Source organism: Patella vulgata, chromosome 8 (assembly GCF_932274485.2).
Source record: "Patella vulgata chromosome 8, xgPatVulg1.2, whole genome shotgun sequence".
Classification (NCBI taxonomy): Eukaryota; Metazoa; Mollusca; class Gastropoda; family Patellidae; genus Patella; species Patella vulgata.
The window spans coordinates 27,850,975-27,877,224 of record NC_065886.2 but is presented as its reverse complement, the minus strand read 5'-3'; the positions used below and the strand labels follow the sequence as shown (position 1 = coordinate 27,877,224).

The window sequence follows — 26,250 nt, the reverse complement described above, 5'->3', positions numbered from 1 at the left end:
GGGGTAGTTTGACTTTGCAACCAAAACTGTGCGTGGTGAAAACATTCTGCCAGCGTAGATAATAATAATAATTATAATGTACATTTGTAGAGCGCCAAATCCAAAAGCATGCTTAAGGCGCAATGAGACAATAGTTATATCCACGGTGAACAGCAAGTCTAATTCTCATGGCATTCAAGAAATAAGTGAGTCTTCACCTGTTATTCGAAAGTAGTCAAAGTTTCACTGTTTCTGATTTTTAGAGGTAAATAATTCCACTTTTTAGGAGAAGCTACACTTAAATTTTCGTCACCAAAATGTCTTAGTTTTGACTGTGGAACGACAAGAGTGTTCTGTTTATAAGATCTCAAGGACCTATTTGGTTGATAAAGCTTTATATTCTGATAAATAGCTGGGTGCAAGATTTTACAGACACTGGTGTGTGAGGCACGGGACCTTAAAGTTGATGAGAGCTGGAATTGGGAACAATGTACCGAAACACGTCAGTACTCCTCCTGAGTTCTAGTTGTTATTGGTATCTGATTTTCTCTGATTTCAGTCTCGGTTTTAAAAAGTTTGCAGTTTACAAACATTTAAGATCACAATTCTACATTTAGCCCTATAATAAAATTGTCAGAGGCGGCACTGACTAGCTTTAGGCCCTCGGACCAACTTATATCGCTGGACCAACTAGATCATTTTATTTTCCTCGGATTGAAGCTACTATATTTCTCAGTGCATACAAAGATGAATATGGATTTAAAATTTTAATTATTTGTAAAAAAGATATGTCAAATTATGTTTTGCCGATGGGCTTCTGGGTCGAGTCCGCCCCTGAAAACAGATGAGTAGTAACTGTAATTGTTTATCATTAGAACTACTTGCTCTCGACCAAAAATGTGTCGGGAGTTTGGCACAAATTTATGAAGAAAACGACGCGGGCTAATATTTATTTTTTTCAGAGATTTTTTTATTTTATTTCGGGATCCAACATCCAACTCATTTCCATCAGGCCCGGATTAAGCGAGGTACTGACTGGCCTATAACCAGGAGCTCCAATGTTAAAGGGAACCTAAATTTATGTTGTGATTATAATTTCGTGCCAAATAAATTGATCTATCAGCCATCCTGACATGTAAATTACATTTGTGTGATGGACAATGATCAGAATATGCCCGTTTTTCACCTCTGATACAAAGACCCCGGTGACCATTTTCAGACAAGGACCCAGATTTCTACTGATGACTTCCAGATTAAATTTCGCAGCCGGATTAATATTTCCATAATATTTAGAATCAATCAATCTGTCTTTGTTTTATTTATTTCGCTAAATGAATTTAGGAAAATGAAAAATCATGTATCCAAAATTACAACACGGGGGACGTGTTTAACTTTTAGCATACTCAAGGCCAATACGCTAATCGTTACTCCGAACCCTGTTGCCATTTATTCTTTCACCCGTAACTTAAAGTAAACTTTTTAAACCGGTGCCACGGCCGGTGTCTAAATGTTGATCGTCATCTCGTTCTTGGGGTGGCGTCACTTTTTAAGCGCTATTTCTCCCTCATTAGCGAACAGAATCGAATAAAACTTGACATGATATACCCTTGTAAGGAATACCAGTCCCTTTTTATGCTTGATTTTCTTTACTCGGGGGTCTTTGGTTCTTGATTGTTGCTAACTATGTTCATGTTCAGGACCTAATCATAACACCTCAACAAAGTGTCAATGTATCGTATGTCATTGTTCCGATATACGTCAAATCAATTATAGCATCTGCACGCCTCTGCGTCGTATTATTAAATGTCGACACAATGCCTTAACAATTTATAACTACTGGAATATATCATATTTGACTATCAATCAACTCTGGCTATATATAATCTATATGTCTCCTGTTGAAGTAATAAGGAACTTGTGGTTGTTTGGCTAAGTTTTCAACAAGCCTTCGACGATCAATGGCTGTACATTTTATACCCGACACTGATTGACATTTCAAAGCCTGCCTTCCTTATTATTTATTCCTTTGAATACTTCGCTTATTTTCTCTTGTCGGTCGTCTTTCGACAAACTCTTTACTACTCTAACCGGTAAGTAGCTAGCTTTTGTATTGATATATATTTTAAATTTGGACTAATATTGTAACCACCCGTTTCTATGCCCCGCTTTCTTATAGATCACTTTTCGGAGTAGAAATTTTAACAAACAATTTGTGTAGTCTACTTAATGGGTCTATTCATTGGGTCACAAGACAAATCCATCTCACAATTATTCAGAACACTCTTTTTAGGACTTATTCATCATTCTGAAAGTTTGTGAGAACCATGCATATAATCTCATAGAAATATTTGGAGTTGGTATGTTATCCTTGTCGAAATTTTATGGCATGATACACCCAACAAGTTATGATTTTCTTCTTTGCCGTGAACTCGGGCACTTTCTGTTCTCTCTTTCACTATAAGGGATAAAGACTTCAAACACTTCTCCAATAGGCAACACAACAATTTAAAATTACAATTACTTTCAGTGTATCCACATTGAACGGATGTTAAGGTTATTAATAAAAAGGGAGTAAATTATCAGTCGTAATACAGTTATATGGTTCAGTAGCAGCTTATCAAAAAGTAATCTATCAATGGGAAATACTCCATTAACATTAAGTAAAGCCGTTATAGTTGCTCTGTTTAAAATAATATGGCGACTGTTAAATTACTGTATTGGGCTTTGGATGAACTTTAAAATACCTATGGACTAACTGTTCGTCTGTCATTATAAAACAAATTCAGTATTCTAAATACGAACAACTACTGTTTAAACTATATATTAAATTAAGGCGCTAATTGCTTCCCATATATAGTCAAGATTATGACCTTCGTGTTTCAGAATAGTTTTCAAGTTATGTTGAGGCCAGTTAGCAAGTTCTGTAGTAGCTTATCACAAAGCAATTTATCAATAACAAAATATTTTATTAATGTTAATTCAAGCCATTATATAGTAGTTGTTCTATTTTAAATGGAATGGCGATTGTTAAATTACTACTGCATGCGGGCTTTGGGTGGACTTATTATACAAATTACCTATAGGCAGCTAGTAGTCTGTCATTTTAAAGGTGGAATCAATATATTGTGTCTGTATATATTACAGTATCATCGTTAGATTTACCAGAGAGTTAAAAATCGAATAGAAATGAAATTACACGGAGCAATATGTGGTTTATTTCATATGATGTTGATTTCGTTTGATCTTGTGAAGGCACAGACAAGGTAAGTTTATTGATGGTAATTATTTTGTTAATTCAAGATAGCATGATGATCCTTTCTCAAAATCTTATGGTACCTCGCTCGATATGTCAATCAAACAATACAATATAAAACATTCTATTTGTTAATCTATAAACCATACCATCTAGAAATTTGATATCAGATGGTTGGGGGATAATAACACATCGAATAAGGAGTTTCAGCAAATTTGGATACGGACCAGTGTTGTCATAATACCACGATGACTGCACTAACGCTAAACATGAGCATCAATGTTAGAAGTCAGTGTTTACTTTGTAACTACATTCTCCAAGTCAAATAAGACAGAATTGCTAGAAAAAAGTTTGAAAAATTGATATTGATTGATACTGATGCATGTATGTATCATTTTAGGCTGTCAGATAAGATTTCTATACTATCATTTTACGAAATAAGAATTGGAAAATGTGAAAATCTTCTAGTCTCTACTGTAATTAATGTTTTTAGCAACTAATTAACCAACTAACCTACCGATCCGTTTTTACGCACCAGCTTATTTGTTAATCAAAAAAGCTGATTATGTTTCCTTATTAAAGACACAATATCCCATGCTAAAAAGGCGAATATAGAATTTGTGTACATATAAATTGAAAAGCTGATTTATTAAAAAGCATGTTGTCTTAAAATCCATTACAATTAATCATTCCTGACCAAGGTTATTTAAAATTCCCATTTTTTTTCTATTCATTTCATTACGTCACAATTTTCTGTCTTTAAACGCCGCCCAACTACTGAAGAATTACTCAATTATATCCAGTTAGCATCCAGGTCATAATGACATCTTGATTTCTATCTGAAGAACACTTCTCGGTCCTGGGGTTGGTTTAATTGTAGTATTAAAATGACATATTGAGGCTTTAATACGTTTGTCGAAAAGCCCAAGAGCACACTTGTACGCCGTAATCTCAGTTAATGGACATACAAAAACATGTATGGGTTGTATTCTATAACGAACTAACGGTAATAACAAGTAGAATGCAATCACGTGATTATATCGCAAGTATTAAAATAATATCACCATTTACCCCCTATCTTTTGGTCGGTGTCTTTTGAGGAACAAGTGGTCATTTAGAAAAAATGGAAGCTGGGAGATTTATTTAAATTCTTACTACATCAGTGCTCTCTTGTTTTAATGCTGTTTCGGAAATTGTGTCCAATACCATTCCAATGATGTGGTTTTCATCTAAGCTCCATACAAGATTGCTAGGATTGCAAGGATTATGCTTTAGGTACATTATTTTAGTCTGCTCGTTGAAGAGTATTCGGTGATAATCACTAAGGTGTCTGTGTAGAATAATAATATAAATCTCTACATAATGGAACATAATGCTGGAAAAAATTATAATTTATTTTCTTCTGATTTCTGTCTATTATCTATATCACACGTATAGACTTACCAGATCTTAGTAAGTCTAAATTATCTATCGTAAATGATAAATATATAAGCTATGGCTAGTTTATTAATCAGGTTTTATATAATACATAGTTAACCCTGTCGTAGATTGAATATAAATGTGCAATGTATAAACAGTGCAATGAACTGCGACCATGGCGGCATCACTCACAATCGTCAGTGGCACAGGAATGGCGTCAGATCATTCGGATGCAGACAAAACCTGAGGTTCCCTTTGTACTGTGGCCTGCAGGTAAAAGAAGCCTTAGAAGTTAGAATTCTTGAATTCGAAAGAAGAGTAGTCCGTCTTCATTAGCCCTTGTGAGGCATAACAGTACTTTCATGTTCGCAAAGAATTTGTGTCTCCATGTAAATAGAGAGATATGAAAACGTTCTTCCTGATGACTTCCAACTTTGTAACATAAAATAACAAAGTTATTGTTATGCTGTCGTCTGGGCACTTAACCACATCTTAAACACGTCGTTAAAGACTAATGGAGTGGTCAGCTTAATTCTGTGTATAGCCTGTCAAATCATTTTGGTGATAATCAAAATCAAGTTCTATTGACTCTATGGCCACTTAATTGAAACCACAAATGTAACCAAAACGTGTTTTACATGCCAAAGTTTACTGTTTATAGACGATATATTGGCGCTGTTAAAAGAAAGTAACTGTTATATTGCATGATAAGTTGAGAAGAAGAATAGATGACGTATGTTATGAGATGTAAACTAAAGGGCGGTTGTAATAAATTGTCTGTAAAACTTACTCTAATGTTATCATCCAATTTCAATCCATTTGAACGCACCAAGAAAAAATGTTAAAATCAATGTCTACTTGCACTCTAGTTTTAAGAGGCGGTTTTGGGTTGTTGATGTTTTTTTTTTTGTTTTTTTTTTTTTTTTGGGAGGGGGGGGTATTTTACAACATTAAATACACAACTTTGTAAATATTTACTGACGTCAAAAAGAAACCTTGCCAATACTTTTAGAGACTCCTGAAAACTCATATGCTGACCAGATATACAATCTGGGACATGTATTTGGGCATTAGTTGTATTTGGATTATATATGTAACATCGTTTCTGTTTCTTTATCCAAAATATAAAAGGTTTTAACATACAAGTAACATTTTCTTCGTATAGTTTCTTTAGTACGAAATGTCGTGCACGTAATCTGAGTATTTTAAGAAAATAAACTTTTCAGAATATCTTTCATATTTTCTAGAATACATTTTGCAAGATTGTTCTGAATGTAACGTTATTCAATTACTCTACATTCTTGGTGTTAGGGATGGCCCCTTTAATGTTCGTAAAACGAGTTATTGTCTCCCTTTGACGTGTCTTGTGACTAAGCGGTAAACAAATAGACATATATATTAAATTTCAAATTTCCACCATTCAAACCACAGCAAATATGTCATTGTGTACGACTTCCAAGTGGGGCAATTCGTAATTTCCAAAGATAGCCTACCGGACTACGAAACTATCCGAAGGCGTGTTGTTCTGCACCAAGACGGTCACACGTCATTTAATGAACAACGATGGAACATGGCCGTGGAGGAAAATTATCTTTTATCAACCTATATTCTGAAACCTGTCGTACACGACAATGTGACCAATTCAATCAATATATTGGGCCTTTGTCGTAGAAATAGTATAAAAAATAGTACTAATAAGACAGTTTCTTTGTTTCACCGGCCGAAACGTTTTCTTGCTGGATTATTCATTTCATGGTCATTCATTTTCTCGAAAACAATCGTGCTTGGGTTTTCTATACGCCCACATTTTCATGTGGACGTATATTGTCGTCGCCCCTGTTTGTCCGTCCGTCCGTCCACAATTTGTTTGTGGACACTCTACAGGTCACAAATCATATCCGATTTCAACGAAACCTGAAATATGGCTTTATCTCCCTAAGATCTCAGTTCCTGTCAATAATGGCATGTATCGGAAAATAACTTCATGGATTATGGTCCCTGATTGTACGAAAAATCACGTTTTTAGCTTGTGGACGCGCTAGAGGTCACAATTTTGATCCGATATTGATGAAACCTGAAATGCATGTTTATAACCCAAAGATCTCGGTTCCTTCCGATATTCGCGCATATCGGATGGTAACTTCCTGAATTATGACCCCTGATTGTACGAAAAATCGCGTTTTTTGCTTGTGGTTCGTCCAGGGGTCACAATTTTTATCCAATTTACAAAAACGTTCACATATATCACCGTTACACCGTAATGAAGGTTGAGTTCGAATTTCGTGAAAATCGGACCAAAACTGACGGACAAAATGGCCGCAGCTTTTACGCGAATAGTATAAAAAAAAAATATGGCATATCAAGGTTGTGGACCCTGTAGAGGTCACAATTTTAATCCGATTTTGATGAAACTTGCAATTCATGTTTATAATCCAAAGATCTTGGTACCTTTTGATATTTGCGCATATCGAATCGTAACTTCCTGAATTATGGCCCCTGATTGTACGAAAAATCACCTTTTTGAGCTTGTGGCCCCTCTGGAGGTTACAATTATTATCCGATTTAAAAAACCGTTTGATTATATCACCGTTACATCGTAATGAAGGTTGAGTTCGAATGTCATGAAAATCGGACCAAAACTGCCGGACAAAATGGCCGCCGCTTGTACGCGAATAGTGTAAAAATATGGTTATGAAGGTTGTGGACCCTGTAGAGGTCACAATTTTAATTCAATTTGATGAAACTTGAAATGCATGTTTATAACCCAAAGATCTTGGTTCCTTTCAATATTTGCGCATATCGGACCCTAACTTCCTGAATTATGGCTCCTGATTGTACGAAAAATCGCCTTTTTTCGCTTGTGGTCCCTCTGAAGGTCACAATTATTATTCGATTTCAAAACACGTTTGATTATATCACCGTTACACCGTAATGAAGGTTTGAGTTCGAATTTCGTAAAAATCGGACCAAAACTGACCGACAAAATGGCCGTCCCTCGTACGCAAATAGTGTAAATATCTGGTATATCAAGGTTGTGGACCCTCTGGTGGTCACAATTTTGTGCCGATTTGATAAAACTTGAAATGCATGTTTATAACCAAAGATCTTGGTTGTTTTTGATATTCGCGCATATTGGATCGAAACTTCGTGAATTAGGGCCCCTGATTGTACGAAAAATCGCATTTTTAGCTTGTGGACACTCTAGAGGTTACAATTTTGATCAAACTTGAAATGCATGTTTATAACCCAAAGATCTTGGTTCCTTTCGATATTCTCTAGAGGTCACAATTTTTTTTTTTTTAAATCCGTTTAGATCTCTTTTCCACCATAATGAAGGTTGAATTGGAATTTTGGGAAAATCGAAATGAAACTGCCGACAAAATGGCCGCTCTTTGTATGCAAATTGTATATTAGTATGTAATTCAAAGGTTATGGACCCTCTAGAGGTCACAATTTTTATCCAATTTTGATGGAACTTAAAACATATCCTTATATTCCAAAAATCTCAGTCCCTTTTGATATTTGCGCATTTCAGACCATAACTTTCTGGATTTTGACCCCTGATTGTACAAAAACTTGTTTTTGTTTTAGCTTGTTCTCTATCCATGTTAAATTAATTTTAACATGTTTTTCAAGAACTTATACATGATTTAATCCTAGTATATTAAGTTGTCGAGTCGGAGCTAAAAATCGATGTGAGTAGGCAAGTAAGTACATTAGGTATAGATATGATGGTTGTTTGTCAAGCCTACTGAAAGGGTCCTGTTACGATATACAACACTTAATAACCAGCTTTGCGGATCATCAAAGGCATCACTAATCCACTGTCTATCCATATGGCAATTTCAACCAATTTTTTTGTCTATATAAACTAAAAAGCGGTTTTATCAAAAAAGCACGTTGTCTCAAAATCCATTACAATTAATCATTCCTGACCAAATTTATCTAAATTTCCCATTATTTTCTATTCATGTCATTACGTCACAATTTTCTGTCTTTAAACGCCGCTCAACTACTGAAGAATTACTCAATTCTATCCAATTAACATCCAGGTCATAATGCCATCTTGATTTTTATCTAAAGAACAATTTTCGGTCTTGGGGCTGGTTTAGTTGTAGTATCAAAATGACTTATTGGAGCTTTAATACTTTTGTCGAAAAGCCCAAAAGGACTATAATGAACTAACGGTAATAACAATTAAAATACTACTGAATTAACATTTCTATCCAATTAACATCCAGGTCATAATGACATCTTGATTTCTATCTAAAGAACACTTCTCGGTCTGAAGGGTTGGTTAAATTGTAGTATTAAAATGACTTATTGGAACTTTAATACGTTGGTCGAAAAGCCCAAAAGGACTATAATGAACTAATGGTAATAACAAGTAAAATACAATCACGTGATTATATTGCAAGTATTAAAATAATATCACCATTTACCCCCTCTCTTTTGGGTGGTGTCTTTTGAGGAACAAGGGGTCATTTAGTAAAATTGGAAGCTGGGGGATCTTTTTAAAATCTTACTACATCGGTGCTCTCTTGTTTTAATGCTGTCTCGTAATTCGTGTCCAATTCCTTTCCAATGATGTGGTTTTCATCTAAGCTCCATACAAGATGATTGCTAGGATTGCAAGGATTATGCTTTAGGTACATTATTTTAGTCTGCTCGTTGAAGAGTATTCGGTGATAATCACTAAGGTGTCTGTGTAGAATACTAATATAAATCTCTACATAATGGAACATGATGTTGGACAAAATTACCAGATCTTAGTAAGTCTAAATTATCTATCGTAAATGATAAATATATAAGCTATGGCTAGTTTATTAATCAGGTTTTATATAGTACATAGTTAACTCTGTCGTAGATTGAATATTAATGTGTAACGTCTAACAAATGCAATGAACTGCGACCATGGCAGCATCAAAGCCCCCACCCCCCTCTAAAGTATAAAAGGTTTGAACATACAAGTAACATTTTTCTTGGTATAGTTTCTTTAGTACGAAATTTCGTGCAGGACGTAATCTCAGTGTTTTAAGAAAATAAACTTTTTAGAATATCTTTCGTCGTTTCTAGAAAACATTTTGCCAAATTGTTCTTAATATAACGTTATTCATAATCAATTCCTCTACTTTATTGGTGTTAGGGATGGTCCCTTTAATGGGCGTAAAACTAGTTATTATCCCCCATTGACGCGTCTTGTGACTAAGTGGTAAACAGTTATATGCTATATGAGACTGTGAGAGGATATCTGACAATTCAAAACAGAAATTGACTATCACTAGAAAAGAGAAAACGAAAAAATATAGGAAAATTCCGTGCATTACCATGTTTTTATTAAGTATAGAATGAATAAAAACAAATGAATGTACGGACTATTTCTATTTTTTTTCTCGTGTTCTCCTATCTAGTGACATTCAATTACTTTTTTGAATTGTCAGATATCCTCTCACAGTCTCACATAACAACTTTTGGTCTCCGAAGGAATTGTTAGTGAGCAGAAATTCGCCCGTGTATCTGTTATCACTCGTCACTTCAGTCAGTTATATAGAAGGATAACTCGTGTTTACCTTTTGTAGAAACCTTCATTACGCATCTGTCGTAGCAATGATCTCTGTGTTAAAATTATATTTGAAACGAGTTTAACGAGTTCTATCACATATGTGATAATGACTGACACCAATGTTGTCCTTTAACAACCTCTATTCAGAAACCTGTCGTACACGGCAAAGTGACGAATTCAATCAATATATTGGGCTTTTGTCGTAGAAATAGTACAACAAATAGTACTAATAAGACAGTTTCTTTGTTTCACCGGCCAAAACGTTTTCTTGCTGAATTATTCATTTCATGGTCATTCAATTTCTCGAAAACAATCGTGCTTGGGTTTCTTTTATCTGAAATAGAACCAAAATGCCGGAAATGTTTAAATTAAATTAATTTTAAGATGCTCTTCAATAACTTATACATGTTTTAATCCTTGTATATTAAGTTGTCGAGTGGGTTTTAATTGATTATATGTAAAAACTACAATGTACAAAGTCCTAATATCGATAATGATAAAGTCAAAATACATTTTACATTTCTCTCATTACATTTTACATTTGCGCTCTGCCACATCCCATTTTTCCTTCATGCTTTCTACATAGCAACTTTCGCACAGCATTAACTTTCATATGCAAATCTAGGATATCACGTGACTTATTAACATATAAGGAAACCCGGCACACCATAAACCAGTACACTATAAGGATATTCACCGCACGATAACAGCAAATCAAGCTGGCACACCATAAGAAACTACGCGTATTTAGAAGACCGTGCGTAATCATGAATGTGTCAGAAAATAATTGATAGATTCAAACATACTTTCCAGTAATTCATAACACAATAACTGGAATTTCGTATTAATACCCGTATTTTGATATTTTACCCCCCTCCCCCCCCCCCCCCACACACGCTCTTTCCGGTCTATCTATAAAAAGAGTTGAGTACAGCCTAATTAACTTTGATCCATTAAAAAAAAACAATATATAAGCGTTGTGCCTAACAAATAAATAATATATTTAAAGAGAGGAATGACTATACAGTTTTTAGTATGGACATAGAGAGTCCCGTATCTTTATTTTCGTTTAGTGCCCCCCCCCCCCCACACCCACCCACTCTTCCTTCACTTCAACTTTAATCTTTAAGTTAAGCAAATATGAGTGTGCCAGCAAATTGTTTGCATATTTGAAAAGAGCAATCAGTGATACGTAACATGGTATCTAAAATTTCGTATTTTGGCTAGTATTTTTACTTGAATACCCCTTTAATAGTGTGATATTTAGTGGATTTGAATTATGAAAATGCGATTGTACCAGAAAACTATTTACATATTTACAAACAGAAATGAACGTGCTTTTCACTAATATGTAACATGATACCTGGAATTTCGTATTTGGAATCATGGTAAAGTACCATCGAAAGTGTCAAGATAAGTAAATTTTTATTGTGTGCGAGGCTGATTTCCTGTTATAGTGTCGTGAATATCCTTGTTCTGGCTTATATTTTGCCAGGTTTCCGTATATGTTAATAAGTCACGTGATATCCTACATTTGCATATGAAAGTTGATGCTTTGTGAAGCATGCTATGTTGAATGCGTGAAGGACAAAGGGGATGTGGCAGAGAGCAAATGTAAAATGTAGTGAGAGAAATGTAAAATGTAGATTCGTCAAAAAAAAAGCATTTTCCCACAAAACATTTGTCATTTAACACTTGACATTTGACGATTTACATTTAACTCTTGCCTTAGAGGTATTTTGGCTTTATCATTACCGGTATTGGGACTTTGTACATTGTACTTTTTACATAAAATCAATGGAAAAGACGTTGTAGCAGTGTATTTAATATTGGCAGCGATACCCTTCCATGAGTAAGTACATTAGGTATAGATATGAATGGTTGTTAGTCAAGCCTACTCAAAGGTCCCTGTTGCTATAATCAGCACTTAATAACCAGCTTTGCGGCTCATCAAAGGCATCACTAATCCACTGTCTATCCATATGTCAATTTCAACCAAATTTTAAATGTGTTTTTTATTTAATGGCTTACACAATATGATTATGATAATCTTCAGTGTGCAATCGCCCACATAAAACTGATTCTGAATAGCATTTGTTCAATTCCTGTAAAAAAGAAAGTACAATAAACAATCAAATCTGGGGGTTTTCTAAACTTGTTCGCAAAACCAATTTCCGTTCTACTAGCTTTCTGTGTCTGAAAATGGCCTTAATTAGTTGTCACGTTATCAATAACATTATTCGGTTCTCTATCAAGTATAGTCGTGTTAACTCAGTTTAAACTAATATCCACTGTCTCTGTATGAAGAAAAATGTTAGTTGGATGGTGTTCTGTTTTATATCTTGTTCGTTCATAAAACATCTATACAGTCTCCTAAAACCTAATTACTGTCCCTCGTTGGGGCAATTTCGGAGCGGGCGAGGGGAGATGTATCGGTCTTTTAATGACTTTATAGCTCAGAAACACGTAAAAACGTAAATATTGGACAATCTCTATTGACTGATCGAACGATTTGTGAGCGTATGTTTCGTTTCCTGGTACGAGGACCCAATATTAGGTATTGGTAAAGGACTGTAATATTCCAACAGGCGTAGTTCTGATCCACTTAGTTATAAAAAATACTAACATGTTTTAGAGATATTCAGAGGACAATTATGCTTTCTTGCCCAACTCAGATAGTGTTTAGAGGGAACCGATATGAAATTCATTTCTTTTACTTAATCGTGGGGATTTATATGTAGCGCTATCCAACGTGTGACGCCGCATACTCTCTTCCTTGCTACATATTTTATTAGCCTTGCGATCGTCTAGTATTGTCTCTGGCTATATTTGCAATTCACTACTGGTTAGAACGTATCTTTAAATGTCACTCTGATATCTTCACGTTATTAATTTGTTCTCCTCTTAGTCAGTTTATATTTCACACAGAAATAACAATGCCACACCTCGTTTCAACATTTTAATGTCAATCACTGGATACATAGGTTACAATCATAAATTAAATATATGGTCATTCTGTCTATCTTGCACTCTTATCCGAACTCTTATGCTTGGATTTTCTCTGCCCATTTTCTAATTGGTCAAATATGACGTAATTTAATCAAGTGGTTGACCATGCCTCATACCGTGGCTACCAGCAGGGATCGTTACCTAATTTGGTTAACAACACATCCCATTACTATTAATATTTGACCATGAACAATGCATATGACAAATGTGTCTATTAACCTTAAAAGATCATTTCGTGTTTCATATCATCACAGATTTCTGTAAACTATAATTAGTCTAGGCCATGATATTATTATATATAATGTTTTTATCAAATTAAATTGCGATACAAATAAACACGTTTTTACAGCTATTATTCCTTTATCGCATAAATCCCTTACTTATCTTACTACATTTAAATATGTTATGGGCACTTACGCAAAAAATGCCTTACTTTATTTTATTTGAGAGAATTTGTGTGTTTGTTTCATGTTAATCATTTACAGAGGACCTATTATTTATACAGGCGAGATATACCTATAGAACAACCCTCACACACTTCAGAGTTTCTGAGATTTTTTTTAGCATGAAACCATTTCATTGTGGCTGTAAATCTGTACAAAATATCTAAACAACCTTTTTAAATTGTCTGGTGATTAATCTGCTGGTAGCTGTATGTTTGGTTTCCTTTGAAAGTTATGTTCCAGTATACCGCGAGAGTAGGAATTTTATCCTGACAGTGGCGTTTTCATGTACCCTTATTCGAATTTCGGCATTGAAGGCATTACGTACACTTCAATACTCATCTACGTACAAACAAGAGCGCAAAATAATACCGATATACCCCATGTAGTACTGCACATCACTGGAATTATGGTCCCCCGCTTTTCGAAGAAAGCAGATGACTGTTAAAATGGGTCTGTCCGTCTGTTGTCACACATTTTGGGACACAATAGCTTTCCTTCCAATTCAGCTAGATTCAGCTAGAATGTCAAACTTGGTGTAGGTGGTCAATTGGTGAATGTCTTGATGGAGTTCGAAGATGAGCATTTTTTGCTTGGGCTAAGCAGAGATAAGCAATTTGATTGGTTGGTGCTGTGGGACACGATAACTTTGGTTATATTTAAGTGAGACTGATGGAACATGGTGTATAGTTTCATTACATAAATACCTTGACTAAGTTTGATAATGAGCATTTTCTTCTCAGGGTACGAAGGGCGATAAACAATTTGATTGGTCGAGATTTTGGAACACAATAACTCTCCATCTAATTCGGGTAGAATATTCAAACTTAGTGTAGGTGTTTATTAGGCGAATGCTTTGACTAAGTTCGATGATAAGCATATCTGCTTAGACTAAGAAGAAACTTCAATCTGATTGGTCGAGGCTTTGGAACGTGATAACTCTCTTTCTGAGGTCGAATATTCAGGCGTGGTGTAGGTGTCTAATAGGGGAATGCCTTGACAGTGTTTGGTCATGATCATTTCCCACTAAGCAGAGATAAGCAATTTGATTGGTTGAGACTTTGGAACACGATAACTTTGGTTATAATTGGGTGAGAGTGATGATGAAACTCAGAGTATTGATTCATTATATCAATACCTTGACCAAGTTTGATGATGGGAATTTCCGCTAAGGCTAAATAGCGATAGGTAACTTGATAGGTAAAGACTTTGGAATATAACAACTCTGCTTTTAATTGAGGTATAATGTTTACAATGATTAATATTTTCGGCTAAAGCTGAGTAGTTTCATTGGTCCATGTTTTGAGACAAGATAACTTTGATTCTTACTTATGGAGAGTAATGAAACTTGCTATAGAGTTCCACTACCAGGTATTTCAAAACCTTGATGACTGAGTTCGATCATGAACATTTTCTACTTATGCTAAGTAAAGATAACCAGTTTGATTGTTCGATACTTTTCAAAAAGATGAATGTGCAGTTAATCTGTATAGATGTCTTATTATTTGTAGTAAGCTAAATAAAAACTATATTATTTTAGTGCCAAATGTGTAATTAATTGTGAACGTTAAGTTAATAATGCTTAAAACACCCAATTTTGTTTGTCATGGAAATACATTTAAAAAATACAAATATTATGCAATATTTCCAAGTCATTCTTGAACATCAAAAATATTAAAAAAATAACTTGTGGAACTCATGTGGTAAAATAACACCACAAACCAAAATCTTGTGGAATGTATTTATTTTTACAAGTTATCAATATCTTGTGAAACTCTTGTAGTGAACAATTTCACACAACAGCCCACAAACCTTGCCATAAATGATTAAAAAGAAATCGTATTCTTACTTTGTAGAGGTAGTCAGTTTGAAAGCTAATGGCTTAGGTTTTTAAATTATAATTATGTATTTGTTACATTTCAACGGTAAAATGCAAGCTTGTCACACAATTGCAATTTCCTTAAGAAAACTATTTTTTCCGAAACAGTAGTCTGCTTATTAAATTATAGCTTCTGTGATGCAATGTTTTTCATTGCACCTGCCCTGCTATTCAACTGTGAATATGTCGCGTTTAATTATTTTTTCTGGAAATTTTATGTATTCAGGAAATAACGTGTCTTTCTATAGACTATAAATTACGGTTATGGTGATTGTTTCGCTACAATTGAGGAATTAACCCAATTGAAATACAGAAGACAGGGTTTTGAAAATTATTTTTTAAAAACCAAACCCTATACACACTCTACAGTCTAGCGTATTTGAAGACTATTGTTTATTTAATGTTTTGGCGCAATATATCCCGGTTGGAGCTGACGTGCCATAAAACCACATTTCATTTTATTTAATGTTTAAATTAGCTTTTATTGTTTTTCTACAAATGGGAAATGCAGATTTCAAATTTCGAGGATCCGTAGGCTTTTGGGTATATCATTATTGGTCTTGTGTACATTCCACGGGTCGTGTTTGACACAAGAGGAAACTAGCTATCGGTCGTGACGTCGGTTTCAAACACCGCATGTTGGAAATTGTAAATGCTAGGCCGAAACAACAAGGGCACGCTGAGTTGCGTGAGAACTGTGAACGGGGAAGTCCTTCAGGCTTAAAATGTCATAGAAACAATAAAGCTATTGATCAACATAAATATTATCAAAAAATTTCATAAAATATGAAATTCTTACGGTTTTTGTTAACACACTACAGGTCAGAGTCCTTGTCGGATTTTCTTCTTTGTTTTTCATATAACATGTATAAATAACCGTCAATATCAATCCGATAAATCATATCAAATCTGGAATTCATATTACCAACAAAAATATTTATTCCATTTGTAGCGTTTTAATCTATTTATCAACCTATCACCGATACTCTTAAAAAATATCATACTAGACTGGTAAGTGTATATTCAATGAACACTATCCATATTATTTCCCAGAAGATTGAAAATTTAACCTAATACGATTATATCACGTTATAATTTCTTTTAATCTTCACATCGCTTTTATGATCTATATTTGTGTATATTCGTGTTTCAATCTCTATATCGTTTATTTTGGTATGTGTTTGTTTGGCAAAATAAAATCATCGGGATTTTCTATAAAGACCATAAATTTATTTCATCTGACAAAAGATGTTACTTTACTTTTATAATGGCATACAGATATGACATATTTTAGTTTAACGTAGAAAAGTGTCTATCATACTTGGGGGGTAATTCAGTCATTTCCGCGAATTCCCGTTATTTGTTGCTGCAGACTGAATTGATTGTCATTCTGTATTCCTGATGTGCCAAGTTTCCTTCTTTATTAAACCATGCATTTTCTAATGTATATGATCTTTCGATATGGTACGATAGAATACGTGTCTTTAACTCTACCTATAGCGCTACTAACCCTGGTGTTAGTACCATACGAACGATATGGCATGTGTTCCCTGTCAGTCCCGAAGGCACCAAACTTGACAAATAAATTGGATTCGAACTCGGAACATTCTAGTTGAGATCTCGACTTCAGCGGACTTCATATGAGTCTTACTTAAGACACCTTGGTCATAACCATTTTAATTAAAATTTATGTCTAATAATGAGATAAGCACTTCGAATAACTGTAATGTCCATGGCGTCCTTAATTAACAACACATGTATACTACGAAGATATTTATTGATGTACTATAATCTAAACTAAAGCAACTTTCGGGTTAATAAATGAAAATCATTTAACATGGATAGTTATACAATTTGAACACAGTACCCGTTGTTTTTAGCTGGAATAGGATACTTATTGGTATTAGGGGAATCGACCGTTTTGTTGATTAAAAGATAATTATTCAATGCATTTCCTCTTGGTGGTTTCGGTTTGTTTATAAAAATATTATAGAATATAATAACACCTGTACAGACATATTTTCAAAATGTGGCTATGTAGAGTCGAAATTCTATTGTTTCCATTACACACTAGCAATTTTTAGTCGCTTCTACTGATCAATATGACACTTAAATTTTTTCTTAATTGCATTAAGTCTTATATGCGACGCGTCGAGGGAGATTGGTAATGCAAAGCCAGTAATTTCTACTAAGATAAATGTCTACATCTGATTTCCCTTCAGAACAATTACATACTGTTGTTGACATTTTATTGCGTGGGTTTAAGACTCCACTTCCCTGGCGGTTTGGGACTGTTACCTAATGTATTTTTTATGTTTTGTTTTGTACAATTTGATTTCTACCCCCCCCCCCCCCTTTAATTAATACCATCAACTAACTTATTAACCAAACAAGTCGTTAAGCAAAATAATGACTATGGCAAGTCATAAAGTAGCAAGTCAAGGCGAACGCTTAATGGAGATGGCGTAGCTCATAGATTCCAGGATTGTACAATATCACACTGACCTTTTTATGGGTATATGTTTCGTTGCCTGGCAACCTATGATTGGTGATGCTTTTTACTACCGATATTTACTACTACATAAACGTTTATCTTGTGTATGTTTGTTATTCTTTGATTGATTAAGATTAGATAAGAGAACCCATGTCGAAACGTCGCCAGACGTAACATACAAGTAACTTGTATTCCATTTAATTGGGTCATAGGTTATTCTGGGTCAGTTGCTAAATGATGCTTCAACGATTTAAAGTTTTCATTTTAAAATGATTAAAGTATTATCAAATATATTCTAGATATAAGTTACAAGAGATAAACACCATAAGCTGCACGCTTAACATTTTCAAATTGACCTTGTGTTTATAGGCATTCTGAACGCAGACATTGTTTCTAATAACACTTGATATTATCCAAGTGAGTGGAATAATCAGTAAAGTGTTGTGTATCACGTCCCTTTCTCGTTATTCAACCAAGTGAATATTTAGCATGTGGTCGTCATCATGGTGTAAAAAGTTGATTCCCTTGTATTAGTTTCTGATTATGTTTTACACTAAATTGAAAATTCATCCACTTAGTTATAATATACTTAAAGGGAATAACAGTCTATTCTCGGGTGTTAAAGGGTATATAGCGTGTATCAAATAGCTTTCTAAAATATATGCAGATGTCTCATTTAAGATCAAATTACGAGCGTAGCTAGTTCCATTATACATATTAGACGGAACTCTTCTCATCATCAATAGTCTAATAACACTTGATATTATCCAAGTGAATATTTAGCATGTGGCGGTCATCATGGTGTAAAAAGTTGATTCCTTTGTAAAGATGACCGGATTTGTTCCAGTTTATTATTTAAGTTCGAAAAAGCTGTTTCTAATAACCAGTATTCTCTGTTTTCGAATTTTGTAAAATATTATCTAATGATAGATAATTGTTAATAATTGCCTTGTTATATATAAATAAATAAAACTGGTCATTATCATATTACCGTTTTCCATTGCGTAATATTCTATTTGGTTTTTAAAATATAATAACGATACTGAAATGTTCTGGTGACAAATAGAGAAAAAAAAAGAAGAATCGGTTTTCCGAACACCTTATTATCCATTCAGATGATAAAGACTAAAAAATGAATCACGCATGGTAAAATGAATGGAAAGAATAATTGTTATGACGATAGATTCAAAAGGCAGCGTTCGTCCTCTCGTGACTCCAATGCTTAGCACAAAATTTGGAGGACAATAAACGCTGAATATCAATATCGTTCACCCTGCCATGACACCAACGCTTCTCACCAAACTTGAGAAATATCTGTTAAAAACTATTTGAAAAACAAATTCCATCAAAAAATGCAGCCCTCTATCGCGTTTACAATCAGATTGTTAATGGGCGCGACGGATGGACAGGGTGGCGACATAATGCACCCACACTAAAATGTGGGCGTATAAAAAGTCATAGAAACAATAAAGCTATTGATCAACATAATATTATCAAAACTTTCATAAATTTTAATATGAAATGCTTCCGGTGTTTGTGAACACACTACAGGTCAGAGGACTTGTCGGATTTTCTTTTTTTTCATATAACATGTATAAATAACCGTCAATATCAATCCGATAAAATATGGTGACTGATTGGTATCATGTCGTGGTGTCGACCTTCATAAGGCGACAACCAGACCCAGACATCGCGACATTTTAACCCGACACCACGACAACCCGAAGGATTCTTTTATGTGCACGCCAATGTGTACACAGAAGCTTGTTTGTTTTTTTTTGTTTTTGTTTTTAGTTTTTTTTTTGTTTTTTTTGTTTTTTTTGTTTTGTTTTTTTTTTTGGGGGGGGGGGGGGGGTCCAACCTACAATACTAGACACTGTTCTTTGCCAGTTGTAGATACAGAGTCAGTTAAAAGCTTGTTTAAGCAAATGTGTTTTAAGTTGTTTTTTTAAAAGAATATAGAGATGTGCAACATTTTAAACTAAATGGTAGATAATTCCGTAGAACAGGGGATTGAAAACTAAAAGAGCGCCGACCATAAGAGAACAGTTTGGGATTTAAAAGTAGTTTATCTGATATACGTAATGTTCGACCAGGTGTATAAAGTTCTAAAAGATCTGAGAGGTAAACAGGAGCTAAATTATTTAAACATTTAAAAGTAAGTAATACAATCTTAAAATCAATTCGTTATTTAACAGGTAAACAGTGTACGATATAGAAAACAACCCTGAATGGAATCAAGTTTACGACATCGGTTGATGACAACCATAATTTGAAAAAAACAAGTCAATTAGTATAAATTGTGCAAATTGTAGAATTTTTGCTGTTTAAATTAGTAGCATTAAATTAATTAATATCTTGGGCAAATTTTTAGATTCATATATATATATGTACTTAAATTAAAATGAGCGAATGAATGACAGATTGGTATATAAAAAAGAGTTATAATTTGGTACACATTAGCTGGGAATGAGAATAGCATGTTTAACACGTGATTGGAAATTTACCTATTGCATAATTTGGCTTGAGTAACCAATCTCTATAATTATTTACATCATATTTGACCAATTAGATAATTGAAGGTCCAAAACCCAAAGCTACAAAACTATCATATTTGTGAGAAATCGTCAGACAGCATCTTGATTTTAGAAGGGAAAAGATGTTACAATTTCTATCAGGAGACTCGCCCAAGCGAGTCTGGCTGGATAGGGTTTGAGAGAATGACTTTATTATTGCAATCTATTGTAAAGTATGCTTATATGTATCCAGCTATGATATATAAAATGTAAAAACGAACTGTTGCATTGTTATTCCTAGTAAGACAAACGTCTTAACTAACTGAGAAAACAGTAAGAAGTAAATACACAATGTGAAGTGGAAGCAAAACGACAGGTGAAAATACTAGACGATCACAAGGCTACTAAAATATGTAGAAAGAAAAGATGGATGGGTCATACGACGGTTTGGCGTGGTACGCTCACCATGTCTGACAGAAAGACCCATGGTGCTACACAACAAGTCAAAGTCAAAGATAAGATTTTTGAGAAATGTTTCTGAAAATTTAAAAGTTTTGGTGACATCTTATTCTCACCTGACTTATGATTGTTTGTTTCATTTCCTGGCAATCTATTTCATTCTTAGCATACAAGAAAAGCATCAACAAATTGAAATACTACGCCTGGTCAATACAGATGAAGTCATAAATATTCCCGAATAGTGATAATGAAACATTAAATAAATTGGCTATTAATTTCGTCCACCAAGGATTATTTGTCGCAGACAGCCCGTCCGGAAACGCTTATGAAACTGTTGCTAAAGCTCTAAAGTGCTAATTAAGAGTCTCAAAATATGTTAAAACCACCTCCTTACTTCTTTCATACCTGTTTCTTTTAAATGCACCTCGGTCATAGCCACTTATTTCTTTACTGAGGTAATCGTTTTTTGAAGAACTGTAATGTGACGTTTTTAATTAAAATCGTATGTTACGTCTGAATTTATTGATTGGGTTCTGTGTCTAAAACAGAATTATAGCAACTCAATTATAACAACGCGTTTCATTATTGATCAAATAAAGATTATTGATATTGCTATAGGGTTACTATGTAATAAAACCCTTACGTGTTAGTAACATTTCGTTAGGTTTTTTTCAGTTCGGTTATTAACGCATTAATACAGCTTGGAATTTCGGACGAATGACCAATCCATAATGGAAACTGGAAGTTTTGTATGTCTTCGAAAAAGTATCACAAAACTTCAAATAGTAGATGTAGGAGTCTAGGCTAATGGTTTCAAAGATTTTTGCATCTGAAATTAACGACTCGTGGGATTTAAATATTCATATAACACACAATGAAAAATAAGTTTGTAATAGATAGATAAGTGATATAAATAGTATCAAATATAAATTTATCTTGAATAAAAAGTAAGGAAGATACGCCGGCTGTCAGAGTTCATGTATGGTTCAACAAACCATATTTTTGCATTCACACTGTGTTTTTTTTTTTATTAAATAATAAAGAGAAGAAAATCTCATTAAACGAATCAATACCTATCATACAGGAACTGGTTTCGGTTTCTTGATATTGCCTGCAATACCACTATTCTAGAAGCAGACGTTAAACGATCAAGGTACTAATACTGACATTCCATACCAACGCCATCGATGGGGATGATGGAACAACGGCACAAAATGATCTAAAGCGCACACATTAAAACGTTTGCCCTCCCCCCCCCCAACAACAACAATTATAATTCAAAAATATAAACTAATGTCAACTGCTGACTATACAGTTATTGTAAATAGCTCAATAGAAATATGCAAATTATCATGTGTGTGTTTTGTCACAAATTTATTTATTTATATTCCAGATGTTGTTAATAGTATTATTAAATATTATCTTTATTGTCACAATTTTATTTATTTTTATAACCTAACATTATGCTAATGTAATAAACATAAATTTTAATGACGAGTTTTTCAGGATGTATATTTATGTTTGTTTTCGTATCATACATATTATAATATATAATTGTAAATAAATTTAGTTTAAACCAAGAATGTAGGAGTCAGTGCTGTAAGACCCGAAGATGCTTAATTTGGAAAAAAATATATATATAATTCCGCTTCTATATGCTAAAATTGTACTGCGACCACAAGACTTTGATACACGAATAAAGAATTGGACGAATATTTTGAGACTAGTTAATTATTTGTTCAGGATACAGCAAAAAAACGTATAATATGTAATAAAGTGAATGAATTACTAGACACTCGTATCATTTGTTTGATTGGTCATACCTGGATTATCTTTCCTAATATTTACAAACCGAAATCACTAAATCTACGATAATTGAATTCGATGATTTGGTCTTGAGTTTCTAAGGACACTTTCTTATTATGGTAGATTTAGCACAAATGCATCGTTGCACGCCCCCCCCCCCCCAACACACACACACACACCCACCCTATGCTCTAACCGTTTTGACATCTGTTACAAGGTAAGCTATCTCTTTCTGGAGCACCTGATACCACATGCCACGGGACCATTGTCGTTGTGGAACGGTCGTAGCAGAGAGAGAGAGAAAGATCAATGGAGTTTAACGTCCACTCGACAGAAATTAGGTTAAAATATTTCAATTTTATTTCAATAATTCGCTTGCGCGTAGGGGTCTGTAGCAGTGGGAGGAAACTGGAGGACCCGGAGAAAACCCACGAGGTTGGACAGGCAACCGTTCTCCTTGTCACGTACAACCAGGGAATCGAAACCACGCCAGTTGACTTAATGACAGACCTTATGATACAGCGCGCATGTGCTAACCATTCGGCCATCCAATCCCCCGTTTTCTTTTTTAACCCAGTTTGCTGTTAAACTGGGTTACAATTATACCCCTAGAAAAACCCGAGGAACTTTTGCAGTTTTCAACGCATTTTGCTCTAAGAATAGCTTAAATTATATTTTCCATCCACTACCCATATTTTGCGCCTTTAGCGCCCTTCGCAAAGCCCCCTAAAGAACCAAATCAATAAACTTTTGGCGCCCTCGATGGAAAATCCAATTACAGCCATGGTCTAACCAGACAAGGGACACTGAAATATCGTCATGTTATTTATGATAGTGTTGGTGATGTTATAATGTAAGTACGGTAGCATTAGAGTTAAGCCTGTCTCGGCCTCCTATTAGCACAATAAAACTGATGATGCTTTGTTTTAATTGAAGACCAGTCACCAGGTGGCACTGTTTATTTGTTGAAATTGAAGCAGATGTAAATCGAATGGAATCCGATTATAAGTAATTTCAATGTGTCTGGTCTTTTTGGATGTATTTCTTGTTTGTAATTATCTGTGAGAAGCTGTAACTAGTGTCACTAATATTCTTAGATTTAAGAATTTTCTTTCGTGGATTCGTAAGCCTGCTGCACAAATAGTCTGAAAATTTCTAAACATGTTACATGGCAAATCGAATTTAACTGCGAAAAAAAAAGACATTAAGCAATACTCCAAAAAACTCCGTTAAAGTAAGGCCAAGAAAAAATCACCAGTATTTTCTTTAAATATCTTATTCGCAAAAAAAAAAGTACGATAATTACTTTTTTGTTTTTGTATTAAAGGAACAAACACGGTATTTATAATTTTAAATTATTTAAAACTCATTTAACTAAATATATGCTATTTCAATGAGTAAAAAAGTCTAGTGATCATCCTCTTTGAATAATTGCATTGATTGTTGCAAAGCAGTTTACGAGACAAGACTCGAATTGCCAACTGTCTGGGCAGAGTAGAGGCCTAATCAGAATCACAGATCGCATCTTAGTTGTTCGTTCGATAAAAACGTACATCTTGATATTCAAAGGATCGTTGTACATAATGGGTATTTGTGATCCGTGTGATATGAAATGGTCACACATATGCCATTCAAAGCTATAATATGTGCATTCATTCGTTTGCAATAAACAGTTTATCCCTTTCGCCTATCAGTTGACATTTGTCAGTTATTCGTTTTAGTCATTTTTTAACATAATATAATATTTTTCTCGAGAGTGGAATATTTTGATTGAACTGAAATTGGAATCTGATTATAGTTATGGCTGTTTGACACATTTTATGCGGTGAAAGTCAAGCACAAGATCGAGCAATTATTTAATCAATGTGCAATTGATCTGACTCTCTTGCGTCGTTCTTCATTATGTATAAATATTGAATATCATAAATTAAATGACTGAGGAAATTAATAATAAAAAAAATAAATAAAAAAATGACGCCCTTATAAACAATATATTGAGCTGGTGGTAATGCGTTAGTCAAGCGGTTTCGTATTTATTGACAGAGAATGAGGTTGTTTTAGGGACAATAAATTTATGAGAATTGTTTACAGGTACATTATTGACCTGTTATTAATTTTAGACAAACTGAATACATATTTGAATTACTGATATCGATCAACCATAACATTATGGTTAACTTATGAATTATATTGTGTAGAATTATGTTCATATAACCATTCAAATGACTATCATATTTACTGACAGTTGAATCATCTAACAGTTACAAGGTAATCAAATTATATTGTCCATTATATATAAATGGAAGAAATATTTTTATTACTTTCCATTTCTAAACAAAAGGTATCGCAACACCCGAATGTTTATGCGCTCAAGAGAAAATCATTACACAAATAAATAAATGCGAATGTGATATTAAAATTTTGACGTATTCTATCCGCCATACAAACTAGTGAAAGCTGTCAGTGTGCACGCTACAGACCAACGGAGCAACATCAATATCAATAAAATTGATATGGAAAAATATTGATTTCTAATTCTTGTTTTTAATTTCCAATATTATAGATAATTTTAAGTTAGAGGTTTAGCTCCATTAACAATCTTACATGATTTATCAATTAAATGGGCAACATTTTTATTAAGGGAACCAGAAGATTGTAAATACCTAAATATATTATTCATTATATCCCGAGAGTACACGACGTCGTGTACTGATTTTAAAATGTTCATTTTTTTCAACGATAACAAAATCAATATTATTGATATGGACAAATAACAAATGTTGATTTCTAATTCTTGTTTTTAATTCCTAATATTATGGATAATATTGAGTTAGAGGTTTAGCTCCAACAACAATCTTAAATACGCCTTACATGATTTATCAATTAAATGGGCAACTTTGTTATTAAGGGAACCAGAAGATTGTAAATATCTAAATATTTTATTCATTTATATTTTCAAGTGATGAAAATGTTTTGTTTCAGCTTTATTTTAAAAAGATGACGTTTTTTATTTGCATTAACTTTCATTCTTCGCTGCTTACAATACAATGGTTATAAAGGCGTTTTTATCTCTTCCTCGACACATTCTTTAAATAATGGTTATAGTAATACAACCAAACATATCAAAAGCACAAAGGCTGTGTTGAGCAAACTGACTTGTTTCGAATCAGAGTATAATTTGAGATAAATTTAAATATGCACAATTTGCTAATCCAGTGTTCTGACAAGGTCTAGTTCTAACGATTATTCTAACGAAACACACATGCTTCCATTTGTCTATTACTGAATTAAGGTATATTACGATTACCACAGAAAACCACGATTACTTTGATCACATTAGTCTTAGATGTGTGCATCTTCTATTTGTACAAGGGAGTCAGGGTGTCTAAGTGGGTAAGGCGATGGCTCGTTAGCCTGGAGGTCGCGTGTT

The 26,250-nt window shown here is 33.9% G+C and overlaps 1 protein-coding gene across 1 annotated transcript in view; it reads left to right on the top strand.

The window, feature by feature from the left end:
• Positions 1 to 1,932: 1,932 nt before the first annotated feature.
• The window catches only part of LOC126830927 (glycine receptor subunit alpha-1), a 103,492-nt gene continuing 79,174 nt past the window's right edge, over positions 1,933 to 26,250 (top strand). Inside the window, exons 1-2 of the mRNA XM_050561442.1 lie at positions 1,933 to 2,069; positions 3,124 to 3,242. Of these exons, the coding sequence (XP_050417399.1) occupies positions 3,166 to 3,242 (77 nt within the window). The 5' untranslated portion in view covers positions 1,933 to 2,069; positions 3,124 to 3,165. The remainder of the gene's footprint in view (positions 2,070 to 3,123; positions 3,243 to 26,250) is intronic.